Below are 14,237 nucleotides of genomic sequence, written 5' to 3'. Positions count from 1 at the left end.
GATGTCAGTGTAACCACAGGACTGGAGAAATACTGCAGTAGATAAATGCCTTCTGAATGTTCTAAGTGTATAAAAAGGTTGTATACGTATTAGGTATACAATGGAAATAGGATTTTATTATTGAATTGCATAGAAAAATGAAGTGCATAATGGAGAATAGAGTACATGTAGAACTTAAAAAGCATAGATGCAGTTAAAAATTCATATATAAGTCAAACATGCAAATAGAACACATAGGTGATTCTCTTATGTTCTCAGAAATCGCCATCCTGCTGCTATTCAAGAGGAGATGGACAGCCTGTGGCTGAACTGTCCACTTCAGCCTCACTGACCATGATGTTTCTCAGTAGAATTATTGTCAAAATTTGAGCTTCAAACTGAAAGAATATATTTCTAGCTTATAAAGTTAAAACTCAGGGCACTGTGATTTGCATTTGGTATAGGATTTGTCTACAGTAGTTGCCTAGAATACATGGTTACATTAGGTATTTTCCAAAAGAATATTCAGTACGATAATTGCATTTTAAAAAATTCCTCTTTTAAAAATCTGTTCTTTAATGAATGCTGCATTAAATGATGATCATTATTTACTATTAGGAATTGGTTATTTCTAGTTAGATTTATTACTTACATGTCTGCATAGGTCTACTGCTATTTGTCCCAAATGAGTATGCTGTGTTGATTTCATGCCTTCCTGAAGTCTGCATCTGGGGCTTTGGACTGCACTTAATGTATGTATTCCATGCCTCAATTAAATTGTGATTTTGGTTAGAAGTTTTATATGGGTCAAAGACTGTTTTCAGTTACTTGATGTCTTCTTTTCAGAAGTATTTTGTTACTCAGGATGTTTCCCCAGGTTATTCTTCCCCACCAACCCCCAGATTACTTCTTTTGACTTCTTTTTTCCTTTAATTTACAAAATGGAGAAACTTACTTCTTCAACAATATAAACTGTCTCCCTAGAAATTATTGAGATTGTCATCCTTGTTTTCTTATAGGCTCTTAGCTTCTCCAGCACTATAATATAACCTCTTGTGGGAGGGGCACTGTCCCTTCCCTCAAAGCTCCTGGTTTTCTTTTCTGGTGTCTCAGCTGGAGTCTTATAGACAATACCTGTTTGTATGGCAGGGAGGAAAGACCTTCTCCCATCTCTCTATGTATCCCAGACACTTTGAGCTCTGCTTTCCAAAGTGGGGTGTTTTATTTCATCCTTATTCTTTATCCTTGGGCTTTGATCTCTGTTGAATGCCAGTATAATATCAGATCATTATGATTCTGCTTTCTTTTTGTCTGTGAGAACCAGAGTACTTTTGTATGTTCTAGAATTACTCATTTCCTTTCTGTCCTTGAACAGTTAACCCCAAGCCATAGGAGCCACAACTGGTGGCCTGACCCCTGTCTCCATTGCCAGGTATCTTAGATGTGCCTAGTATTCTAGATTAAATTCCAATTCAGTTGAATTCTAAACTCTAGACCAATGCTGTCCCATAGAACTTGGAAATATCCTGTATCTACCTTGTCCAGTATGATAATCACTAGCTATGTGTGGCTCTCAAGCACTTCATATGTGGTTAGTTTAATTGAGGTACTCAAATTTTAATAAATTAATTTAATTATAATTAGGTTGAATTTTTAAACTTTAAATTTATTTTATTTTAAATCCAGTATAGTTAACATACAATGTTATATTAGTTTCAGGTGTACAATATAGTGATTCAACAATTCTATGCATTACTTACTGCTCATCATGGTAAGTGTACTCTTTAATTCCCATCCCCAAATTGGCTCATTCTTCCCACCCACCTCCCTCTAGTAATCATCAGTTTGTTCTCTATAGTTGTCTGGTGTTTTATTTCTCTCTCTCTTTTTTTCTTTGTTCGTATGTTTTGTTTCTTAAATTTCACATATGAGTGAAATCATATGGCATTTGTCTTTCTTTACTTATTTCACTTAGCATTATATTGTCTAGATTCATCCATGTTGTTGCAAATGGGAAGATTTCATTTTTTATGGCTGTGTAATATTCCATTGTATATAAGTAAGTAAAAGTGTTCAGTTAGATTTTTATTCTGGCATGTTTAAAATTCATATTTGTATACATTAGGAATATTTCAGATATGCAGAATGTTTTTGGAATTCTCGTTTGAAATTGTCTTCAAAATTTGGGGCAGTCTTAAGTATAGAGAAAAATATAATAAATTGCCATGTCCCTGACACTGAACTTCAGTAGTTTTCAACTTAGGGTAAATCTTACTTCAGTTATAGCTCTGCTCACTATCTCCACTCCATATATATCTGCAAAGGTTAAAGATGTTTCTTTAAACAGCAACCACAATGCTATTATTGCTCTTAAAGGTAACAATACCCATTTGGTCTTCAAATTTCCCTGATTGTCATATATATGTTTATGTATATTTTTCACATTATTGAAATCAGGATCCAGTTAAGGTCTCTGCATTGTAATTAGTGTATTTGTCCCTTATTTTTTTTAGTATAGTGTTTCATCATTTCTACCTCATGTAATGTTTGTTACCTGTTCACTGATTTTAGAACAAAGTCTTGGATGGAGAAGTGGCTAACAATCATAAGCATCTGCCAGGAATGCTAATGGTGTTCTAAAAGAACGTGATATATTTGCAAGAGTTGAGTTAATTTTCCTTGTTCTCCAGACGCCATCTTGTGCACAGATTGTTACTGATGCTCATGTGAGCACATATTACTTGAAGATTCTGATTGAGAGGTATGTTGGTACATACTAAAATATGATACCAAAAGGATACAAGGGGACTTAAAGTTCTATATTGCTGAAATGTCTGGTCCTAGTTACTGGCACTCATGAAGTAGTTTCTTTCCCCTCCTCCTTCCTTTCTTCCTCCTCTCTTTCTTATTCAAAATATCTTTTAGGATACGTTTCATGTATATGGCCATCCTAGTATCATGTAGAAATTTGTGTTATTTTTTAATATCCACAAATATCACTGTTTCGCTGCTCAGAATCACTTGAACTGTGGAAATGCTTCTAAATCAAATAAAGTTGGTATTACTACCTTGTCAAGGAAAAGAAATAAATTTTAGTTGAGTGCCTATACTGCATAGATATACATAGGTATGGTTTAATAGTAACATTCCCTCAAAAGTAATTCTCCAGCCTTACCATAATGATTAGGTTGCTGAAGTTTTTGCAGGAAAACATTAATAGGCTTCTAGAATATGATTGGCAGTGACAATAAACACATACATTTAAATTATAAATTATATTCTAAATTTAGGTGAATAGAAATTAATTTCCAATAAAGACTTTGCTGGGACTAGATCATAGACAAGTATTGAAAATCTTTGAACTGAGTGTTCACTTTCAAATGAGTATAAGGGTTTTTTTGTTGTTGGATTGGAAGGAAGGTATTTGAGTTGTGGTCACTGGTGACTGTTGAGTGCAAAGTCAGTGACTGTATATAGTCCCAGTGTGGCCAGGCAGAAAATGTGCAGTTTGTTGCCTTGGAATTTAAGTCTTTCCAGATTTGTCATTATCAGTAGCTGAAGCCTACTCTTACTGAGACACGAGAGAATGCATAAATGATACTAATTAAACAGTCTAAGGAAATGTGTTTAGAGTTAGTGAAAATTTGAACAGGAAATAGAAGGACAAGAAAGAGCATAAAGGTTCTGTGTTAACAGCTTCTGCCTCCCTTATGGGCCCAGTTGTGTTTTTTGGAAGAGAGGAAAATCTGGCAAATGAATGGCTGTTTGTACAGAAAGTGACCATGGAAAGCTAGACAATTATGGGCTTTGGACTCCTTTTTTGAGAATGGGAAAATAGTGTGTATGTTTGTAAAGTTGAATGACAAGATATATATAGTTGAGGAAGAGGAAAGGTTTATTTAAACCAATAAAACTGGTCATAGGTAATTATTATGGAGGAAGTAAATTGGATGATAAGGTTCACTGGGACCAGAAGATAGATTATAAGTGGTGATGCCTAGAGAACATTAGGGACTCTTGAGGAAAGTAAAACACAGTCTAAAGGGACAGCCACTATTTGCTTTAGCCCAGTGTTGCCAGATTTCAAGGTACTTCAAATATGGATATCTGGGTTTGTTTTTTTTTTTTTATGTGAAATTTCCCAGTTTTTGAGTGTTGCCTCAACTGTAAAACAAAACAAATGAATAAAACCAAATAAAACTTTGTGGACCAAATAAAATACATGTGGGGATAGAATCCAACTGATAAACTTTCCAGTTCATGACCCTCCATAGAATATATTTATTTGTTGTTTACAGAACACAAGCTAATGGATAGATGAAAGCATACTGTTTTTATCCCCTGAAATACGACTTCAGAGGTCTGACTTTCTACACATAGCAGATGTTTTTGATCATAATGAGGAAGCAGGACTGTGTTCCAGACATTTAAATCATCTGTCTGTCCCTGCAGTGTTACTTCACTAATTCCACAGTCTTCTCTATATGCTTCTTACTCTAGGCTGCAATACAGGATCTGAAATCTTATAGGGAAATGCTATAAAAAGATAGAGTCATCACACAGGTATTATATAGGAATTTCTGTCTTATGGTATTGAAATGTGGTTTTGAATTGTTCTTTGGACTGAAATTCTGTTTAAAGGCAAATACTAAAGTGAGCTTGAAGATTGTGGCCTTGGGTCATAACAGCAGAAGTGTCATCTTGTGATGAAAGATTTGTAGACTTTGGAATAAGCCATCCTCCAAAATACTACTGTACAAATTTTTGAAATACCATTATCGAGTTGAAAAAAATTGTTAATAGTGAGGTAGACTAGTAGAGACACTGAAAAGGAGATGTTGGTATTAACAGCATAGATCCCACAAATACTATTTTTATATTTTTAATTACTATATAAATAATAACAGATTTTTAAGAAGGAAAAATTGTCCCTTATCGTACACATTTGTTTCTTTAAGGACTCCCTGTGATTTCTTACGGGTGGCTATTTTATGTAATTGATACAGAAATTTACACATTTTATAATTTAAAGAGGCAATTTATATTTTATGTAATACATCATATATCCAATTTACATTTTTACTTAATCTGTATTTTTTACATTTTAATACTATCTTAGTAGCTATAGTTTTAGATACTATTTTAGTCTACTGAAGGTATTATATCATAATATCAGAAGTTTAACCTTTTGTTTTATTAGTAGTCACTTCATGTTTGGAAAAAATAACTATGAAAGTTTTCCTCACAACAAATTATCAGTTGAAGGATACTAAATAAAAAATAAGCATTTTATTACATTTTCATATTAACCTTATTAAATCAAGAAAGGTTGGCAAATCATCATAAGGACACCATTTGCGTAATATTATTTGCCAATTTAAAAAATATTACCAGGTTTATATATTTTCCCATGTCTGTTTATTTCTTGGACTTACTTTTTTATAAATTTATCTATTGTCACTCATCTGTAAGATTCTTCATGTTTTCCTTCTTGATTTTTATGAATTCTTTATATTATAAGCTCATTTTTGTGTTTGAAAATTATTTTCCTGTGCACTTGTTTCCTTACTACTTTTTCACTTCTGTTGTATATATATCTGTTTAAATCTCTTTATCTTTTACTTTGTGATTGTGTCTATGGCATTAAGGATTAGAATGTTTTTCTACTAAAATCTGATAATTGTGCAATTCTGGCTTTTCTTATTTATTTTTATTTTTTGGTTATTGTGTGGTGAAAAGTTTGGATCTAAATTCATTTTTCCTTTAAAAATTGCTGATCAGTTCATCTAACCCTGTTACTAAATCCCCCCTTCCCCCAATGGTTCATATTTTAATTAATGTTGATGAGCCAAAGAGTTATGATAACTACACTTAAGGTGACTATTTTCCTTTGGTGTATGCAAGAAAAGCACTTTGGGGAAAAAAAGTGAGAAGAGAGAGGTAACTAAAGGAAAGACTTGTTTGGAAAATTCTCAGCCTCCCCTAAGAGCAAAAGGCTTAAATTCAGAAGACTTAAATTAAAACTTCCAAACAAATATCAAATCCAGGACATGAAGTCCAGAAATGAAGTCTCCTGTATGATTGTAAAGTACTTTGTTAAAGTGTGTGTGTGATAAAGGTGGTGCCTCATAGTAGCATTTAGGCAGGCAGAATGTCTCTAGAAACTTTGGGGTGTGACTTACGGGTACACTCAATCAGACAGTGGGGCTTTAAGAAGCATGGGGGTGTTGCTCCTCAGCAGAAGCCCAGGACAGAGAAGGGCTTATCTCAAAGAACTTCGTGAGTGTGGTTTTGCCTATTTAAAGAAAACCCTAAGAATATTCACGGGAGACCCACAAAGTTTTAAAAAGAAATGCATTGAAACACTGGGGTTTGAAAAAGAGGTGGGCTGAGAGATAGTACAAAATGTAAAGAGACTATCAGTTACAGGAGACCCTGCACTTGGTAGCAGTCATTCCCTTCTTCCCCCCACCCCCTTCGCCAGCCCCTGGCAACTATGAAGCTACTTTGTATCTCTGGAATTGCTTATTCTCAACATTTCATATAATCACACAATATGTGGTCTTTTACCTCCAGCTTTTTTCACTTAGCATGAAGTTTTCAAGGTGCATGTTGTAGCATATATCAGTACCTCCTTCTTTTTTATGGCTGAATAATACTCAAAGGTATGGAAGTACTACCTTTTGTTTATCCATTCTTCACTTGATGGACCTTTGGGTTTCTACTTTTTGGCTATTATGAATAATCCTGTTATAATAATCATTTGTATAAAAGTTTTTGTGTGGATGTATGTTTTCTAGTTTGTTTTGTGGAAATTTCTAGGAATGGGTCATATGATAACCCTATATTTAAGTGTTTGAGGAACTGTTGGACTTACAAAGGGGCTATACCATTTTATATCCCCACCAGCAATGGAGGTTGGTTGCAGTTTGTCCACATCCTTATGAATGCTATACATGTTGTCCTTTTTTTTTTTTTTTAATTTTAATTTTTTTTTTTTTTTGAAATTTACATCCAAAATAGTTAGTATATAATACAACAATGATTTCAGGAGTAGATTCCTTAGTGCCCCTTACTCATTTAGTCCATCCCCCCATCCCACAACCCCTCCAGTAACCCTCAGTTTGTTCTCCATATTTATGAGTCTCTTCTGTTTTGTCCCCCTCCCTGTTTTTATATTATTTTTGCTTCCCTTCCTGTATGTTCATCTATTTTGTCTCTTAAAGTCCTCATATGAGTGAAGTCATATGATTTTTGTCTTTCTCTGTCTAATTTCACTTAGCATAATACCCTCCAGTTCCATCCACGTCGTTGCAAATGGCAAGATTTCATTCTTTTTGATTGCCGAGTGATACTCCATTGTATATATATACCACATCTTTATCCATTCATCCATCGATGGACATTTGGGCTCTTTCCATACTTTGGCTGTTGTTGATAGTGCTGCTATACACATTGGGGTGCATGTGTCCCTTCAAAACAATACACCTATATCCCTTGGATAAATGCCTAGTAGTGCAATTGCTGGGTCATAGGGTAGTTCTATTTTTAGTTTTTTGAGGAACCTCCATGCTGTTTTCCAGAGTGGCTGCACCAGCTTGCATTCCCATCTTTTTTGATTATAGCCATTCTAATGGGTGTCAGGGCCTCTCATGGTTTTGATTTGCATCTCCCTCATGACTAATGATGTTGATCTTTTTATGTGTTTACAGGTTATTGTTTAAATTTTGATTATGGCAATAAAAGAACTCATTATGTGACTGTCTCATTTAATTTATAAATTGCAAATAAATACTTCTCTAGGTTTTATTACTTCCATTTTAACATCAGTCATATGCAGGCTTATGTTTCCTATATAATAGCAAAGACCTGGTTGTTCACCTCGAGAATCCTGCTTACTGTTAACATTAAGTATCTTTTTTCCTTTTGCTCATTTATTTTCTTTTAGTATTTGTGACGATGTATTTATGTTTGAATGGCCAGCCAATATAAAGCTTCTTCTCTTTTCTGTCACCTAGCAAATATTTACTGAGTGGCTCTTATGGCAGACACTTTGCTAAGTGCTGAGGATATATAGTAGTGAATAAGTCTTATGATCTGGTGGGGAATTTAGAATGAACACGTATACATGTGAATTATAATTGTAATCTAATGTAAATGATAGAGAGGAATGGGACATTATGATGGAAAGAAATGGGGGGACCTGCTTTAGTTGGGCTGATCAGTGAACATTTTTCTTAGTTGTGGCATCCTGAAAGCATGGAAATAACCATTGAAAAAAGACAAAAAGAGTGTGACTAGAACACAGGAAAGTGAAGGGGGCTGGTTGGCTCAGAAGGCAAGGCTGAAGAGAGAGCTCTTTTCCTTTGAGTAGCTCTAGCTGAAAATTCATTGTTTCCTTAAAACATAAATAAACACACACAAACAAATCAGTGCAATTAATTAACACTTCCGGCCATGCCCTACAAAATTTGGCTTCTTCCTACCTCTCTGGCCTTATTTCCTCTCCCTGTCTTTACACGTCAGCCACATGGCCGTCCTGCTGTTCCTCAAGCATACCCTTTGCTCCCTCATGGCCTTTACACTTCCTGTTTCTTCTGTTTGGAGTACTCCTCCTCCATCTGTTTGCATGATTTACTGCTTCTTATCTTGTCATTTCTCTGTTTAGCTGTCTTTGTTTCAGAGATGACCTCTCTCCTCTTTTCTAAAGTAGTCCTGATCACTGTCTATTACTTTACTCTGTTAATTTCTTTCACAGTATTTTCGTGAGAACTTATTATCAATGTGTTTATTATCTGTCTTTCTGACTAGAAGAGAAGTTCCATGAAGGTAAATACTTTGTCATTCGAGTTGACTGCAGTAACCCTTGTGCTTAGTGCAATTCCTGGTCCTGGTGAATGACTGGACTCATTCATTTATTTTTGCAGAGTCTTGAAGGATTATGGTAAAACGGTAGATTAGATTTTAAGTGCAAATAGGAGTGCTGAAAAAAAAGTGAAACTGCTATTATAGCAGTTGATTTCAGTGGTTTGTTGTTTGTAGCCCCTTTTATAATCATTGAAATTCTTCCCTGGAGCTGTAAGGTATATTTATATAATCATCCTTAATTTATATATAATGTGAAATTGTAAGTGAGGTGACCTCTTTCAAAGCTCTGTGGTTTGCTGATTTTCTGGGATCTGTAAGTCAATGTGGTTTTTCTCTCAGTTCTTCAGATTGGATGGTTTATATCAATGTTTTCAAGTTCACTGACTCTTCCAGCTCTAATCATCTTTTAAGTCCCTCCATGTCTTTTTTTCAGTTCTAGAATTTTTTTTAATGGCTTCATTCTTCTGCTGAGATACTCTGTATACCTATCTGTATACTCTATATACTAAAAGTGAAGTCTTTGAACATACTTTTCTTAAAATTTTCAAGCATTTATACGGCTACTTTAGTTCATTTGTTAAATCCAACATCTGGGCCATCTTGGGGTCAATTTCTGCTGACTCTTTTCTGACTCGAATTCTGTTATCTTCATATGAGAAATGTTGATTTTGTTTTCTTTTTTTTTTTTTTTTTAAATAATTCATTTACTGACATATAACCTTCAGCTTGTTTAGGTTTGGTTTTATGTTTTGTTGACTGTGTCTGTGGAGAGCTTAAGGTGTTTCCCAAGTGCATCTGATTTGGTGGGATTCTTACTTCCCAACTTCTGCCTCCTTCCTGAACTTGTCAGGGCTTATTTTAGGCTTAGTTAAAGCAGGTCCAGAATAGGCCTTACTCTCAGAATTGGTTTTTATTTCCAGGGCTCTGCTTTTTGGGTGTCTCAGCAGGATTCCCAGGGTGTTGATGAGGTATCCTGTTGTTTCACCACCATGACTGGCCAGAACTCCTAGGATTTCCATTGCCCCCAGTACTCTTTGCCCTCTAGTTATCTCTATTTCGTTTTTAATCCTTCAGCAGTTCTGTGAGTTTTGTCTTGCCTTAGGCATGTGCAGCCTCGATCACAGCTGAGGATTCTTAGAGAACTTCCACACCAGGACCTCTCCTTTGCACAGATCTCTTTCCTCTGGGGCCTTGCAGCACAGATGTCAGCTGTTTAAACTCTAATCTGTGCCTCCTTAGCTCAGTGGACTGCTGTCCTCTGCTTGGATTGTTTCCTTTCTTGAGTACCTTTTCTTCAACCTTACCTTGCCCTGCTTAGATTTCAGCTCACTGCACCATAATTAAGAAAAGTCCCTAGGCAGAGAGCTGAGGTGGTCATGGGGCTCACCTCATGTGTGTCCCTTCTTTCAGGAATCACAATGTTCTGACTTGTTTAATGCCAGAAAAAGTTGCTTTACATATTTGTTCACTTGTATAATAGTTGATAGCAGGAAGGCTAGTTTAGTACCAGTTAATGTTGTCCTATCCAGAAGTGTAATTCTGAAGCCTGTTTAGTTTGGAAAGGGATGTGTTTTTAAAAAGAGAAAACTTGTTTCCTTTTAGACTTTGTTTTTTTCCTATTCATACAGGCAACAATTATTTATTTCCTGTCTTCTGTCTGCATTTGGCACTAGGCATACAAGCAGAATGAAACACGGTTTCTTTCTTTAAGGAGAATGCTTTCTTAGTGGATTAGGGGGCCAGCAAATAGGAAGTTCAAATCTGGTTTTGTTTTTGTTTTTTAATAAACTTTTATTGAAGCATAATATATGTTATTATTTCATGGCACCACCCCCCCCCCCCGCTTAATTTGATAACTTGTTATATAAAGAAAAATAAGTTAATTCATTTTTTCCAAAGGAGAAGCTTTGGTAGTAGATGTAAGTTCTAAATGTACTTTTTGTTTAGTTTTTTTTTTTTAAACATTTATTTATTTTGGGGGGGGGGAAGGAGAGGAAAGGGGTAGAGAGAGAGGGCAAGAGAGAATCCCAAGTGGGCTGTTCTATGTGCTATTAGTGTAGACTCAATCCCATAAACTGTGAGCTCATGATGAGCTGAAATCAAGAGTCAGGCCCCTAACTGACTGAGCCACCCAGGCGCCCCTCTAAGTACACTTTTCTGAACCACTAGTTCATAATTACTAATCATTAAATTTGCTTTATTTTGAAATAGAGCTATAAAAATACTCTTTATATTGGTTTCACTGTTGCCTTTGGCAAATGTTTTCACTGGAGATGCAGGTATCATATGTTAATGTATTTATGATGTTAAAAACAATTTTTCTGTCTCTCTACTGTAGTGTATTTAATAATCAAAACAAATTTTTTTGAATTTCATTTTTATAAGGTCAGCCTAACTCATGAAAAACAAACATCTTTACCCTGCTTCATACATCACTGCCAGTTGATAAACTTCAACTCAGGATCTGGCTATGGAATGATTTTTATCAGCAATCACTGATAATGATGAATTGGTTATGAAACTGATTTTCTTCCTTTTTTCTTATGTCCTCCACCCAAATTAGATTGACTTTAGATTGATTATAGAAAAATAACCTAGCTTGAAAAACTGTTGTTCTTTCCTTGATAAAATACCCTTGAATGTTAACTTAGAAATAAGGTATGTTAAACTTCTGCTACAATGGTGCTGTCTCAACCATTGTGGTTTCTGAAACCTCCCAGGATGAGAGAATTCTTAACTAAAAAACTTCTGACAGTCCTTTGTGGTGGAACTAGGTTTGGTATAAATTCAGTATACAAAATTAAGAGTATTAGTGACATGTTACTTATCTTCAGTAATAATGAGTACACTTATCATTTCTGGCTTTCTACATTCAAGTATTTTATCTTTCCTATTTTATGCTAGCATTTTCCAAATGTGGCTCTTTCTTTAAGAGTCTAGCGCCTTTCTAATTTTTGACTGGAGTTGTTGGTTTTTACTTCCTACCTGCAACTATAGTAAAAGGAATAAATATATACTTGAGATGAAATAAAAAATTCATACTTGTTTTTCAAACCTCCTTTCTCATTGCCAAGCACATGAAGTCAAACCTTCCTATCACATCTGTCCTCTTTCTGATACTGATGTTTCCCCAAACTGATAATTCCAAGAAGTCCTCACATGTACATCAATCACAGTATGTCATATTTGCTAATGGTGTATGTGTGTGGGTACTTATTTTATTAAGTTCTCTATACCTCTGTTCTGGCGTTCTGTTTCCCCCCCCTTAACTACTCCAGAATCAATGACATCATCAATGCACAATTTTGTTTTGTGGTAGATCACATTCTGGAAAGTTTAGTCCCACTCGTTTGTTCCATCAACTTAATAACATCATACCTGTGTTCTTCCTCACAAGATCAGATTTGTAAATTATTGTATGCACCTGATATTTGGTGGCACTTACCTTGGGGTAATGTTAAATTAGATATGTAAAAGAAAATAGAATAATTTGGTGGAATTAGTAAAAGGGTGCACGTTTTTTAAGGAACCTATGGGCATGTGAGCTATTCTTCAAACGATCTACTGTAGCAGCAGCTTGGGGGCCATTAAGTAATATGCATTTCTCCAAAAATACTCTTTAGGTTGTCTGGGGTTTCTTTTTCAAACAAGCAAAGTTTTACTATATTTTCATTGATCGCTTCAAACACATCATTTAACGATTGTTTATGACGGAAAAAATATGTAAGATGCAGAACTTGCAGTATTGCTTTTTCAGTTGGGCAGTGACTATTGTCATTTGTGGTCAAATGGTAATAACAGCCAACCTTTCAATCCCTGTGGGAGTGTTTCTTCAGACTGCTGTTTCTTCTGACCAGTTCATCCTTATCTCTCTCCCAATTGCATTTTAACTAAATAGAAACATTTCTTTATTAGCAGAGAGAATAAATGTTTGCCTCTTACTTCCATTTCCTCTGTATTCTTTTAAATGCTACTGAAAATAATTTTGTTTACAGAAAGGATGTGTATGTTAATAGGTTTAAGCTAAGACAACTGTGATAAATGTTTTGGGATTGCATAGGGAGTATGTGTTTTGATTTCTTGATAGGAATGATCACAGCACTGTGAGTTCCAGGGTGAATAAGTGATGAGAACATCACCAAAGTGTCCAGTCCTACAAACCTGCCTTTCTACTGACAATAATTGTTTTGACTGTTGCATTCGCAGCTGTTGAAAATGGACATATAGATGTGTTAAGGCTGTTGCTTCGATATGGAGCAAATGTTAATGGATCCCATTCTATGTGTGGATGGAACGCTTTGCATCAGGCTACTTTTCAGGTAACCTGTGAATTTATTATTTCATTTCCATGTAAATTATGTGTTTTACCCTTTTAAAATGACAGTTCTATACAGTTTTTGCTTCCTACTTGCCTGTGATTTATGATGGTTAGTGCAGTACAGAAAAGGCAGTCTAAATGCTAATGATCATTCTGAATAAGCCAACTGCTCTGGTAGTTCCAGCAGCTTTGGGATTCAGGGATTATCTAAGTTTTTCATATGTTGATGGCATAGTTAAGAGACCATCAGAATATTTAGGGTATAAATTGATAAGGAGCAATGACTGACTTTATTTATAGCAGTGTGTTTAGAAACTGTACTAACTCCTTACTGCTTGGGCTAGCAAACTAATTTTGCAGGCTTTAAAAGGATTATAATTCTTAGAGATCAATGTTTCACCTGTTTAATGGGCTGGCTAAACGTATAGAATAATCTCTGTCTAGTATATCCTTCCCACTGAACAATACACTTAAAAAAAAAGTTTTCCTTTAGTGAAGATGAAAACACCCCAAAACACAGGGATAAGAAAACAGATACCTTCTATTTTCTTTGTTTTCTCCTGTTTAAAATATGAATCTGTGCTTTAGGAAAATGGTGAGATCATAAAATTGCTTCTTAAGAAAGGAGCAGACAAGGAATGCCAGGATGACTTTGGAATCACACCTTTATTTGTGGCTGCTCAGTATGGCAAGCTAGAAAGCTTGAGCATACTTATTTCATCGGGTAAGCTGAATCCTTTAGCCTTTGCACTGTTAAGATCTTCAGTTTTAACTGTGTCTTCCTGGGAAGTACAGTTCTGGACCAGATATAAATCAGGTTGTGAAATTTATGGTTTTATGTTAGTGGTAAATAAGAGTACATACAAGTTGATTTATAAGCCTGGTTACTAAGTGTCTATTACTAACATCATGTGATGCACAGCTACTAATTTATTTGAGGAGGAACACAACGATCTATCACAAAAGCAGGTTTATTGGCAAGTTGAATGATGGGGCTGTTCTTTCTTATGGGGACCTGAACAGTTCCAACTGTCTAGGGTACAAGACTATATAAGCTTAATTAATTTATTAG

General features: G+C 35.2%; 1 protein-coding gene across 5 annotated transcripts in view; it reads left to right on the top strand.

The window, feature by feature from the left end:
- Nucleotides 1–14,237, top strand: part of ASB3 (ankyrin repeat and SOCS box containing 3) — a 113,696-nt gene that overhangs the window by 58,743 nt on the left and 40,716 nt on the right. For all 5 annotated transcript variants that reach the window (XM_053200592.1, XM_027072454.2, XM_053200593.1 and 2 more), the window contains 2 exons: nucleotides 13,054–13,166; nucleotides 13,754–13,889. In XM_053200592.1, the coding sequence (XP_053056567.1) occupies nucleotides 13,054–13,166; nucleotides 13,754–13,889 (249 nt within the window). The remainder of the gene's footprint in view (nucleotides 1–13,053; nucleotides 13,167–13,753; nucleotides 13,890–14,237) is intronic.

Source organism: Acinonyx jubatus, chromosome A3 (assembly GCF_027475565.1).
Source record: "Acinonyx jubatus isolate Ajub_Pintada_27869175 chromosome A3, VMU_Ajub_asm_v1.0, whole genome shotgun sequence".
NCBI lineage: Eukaryota > Metazoa > Chordata > Mammalia > Carnivora > Felidae > Acinonyx > Acinonyx jubatus.
Note: the sequence above shows the minus strand (reverse complement) of the source record. Positions and strands in the feature narration are given on the sequence as shown.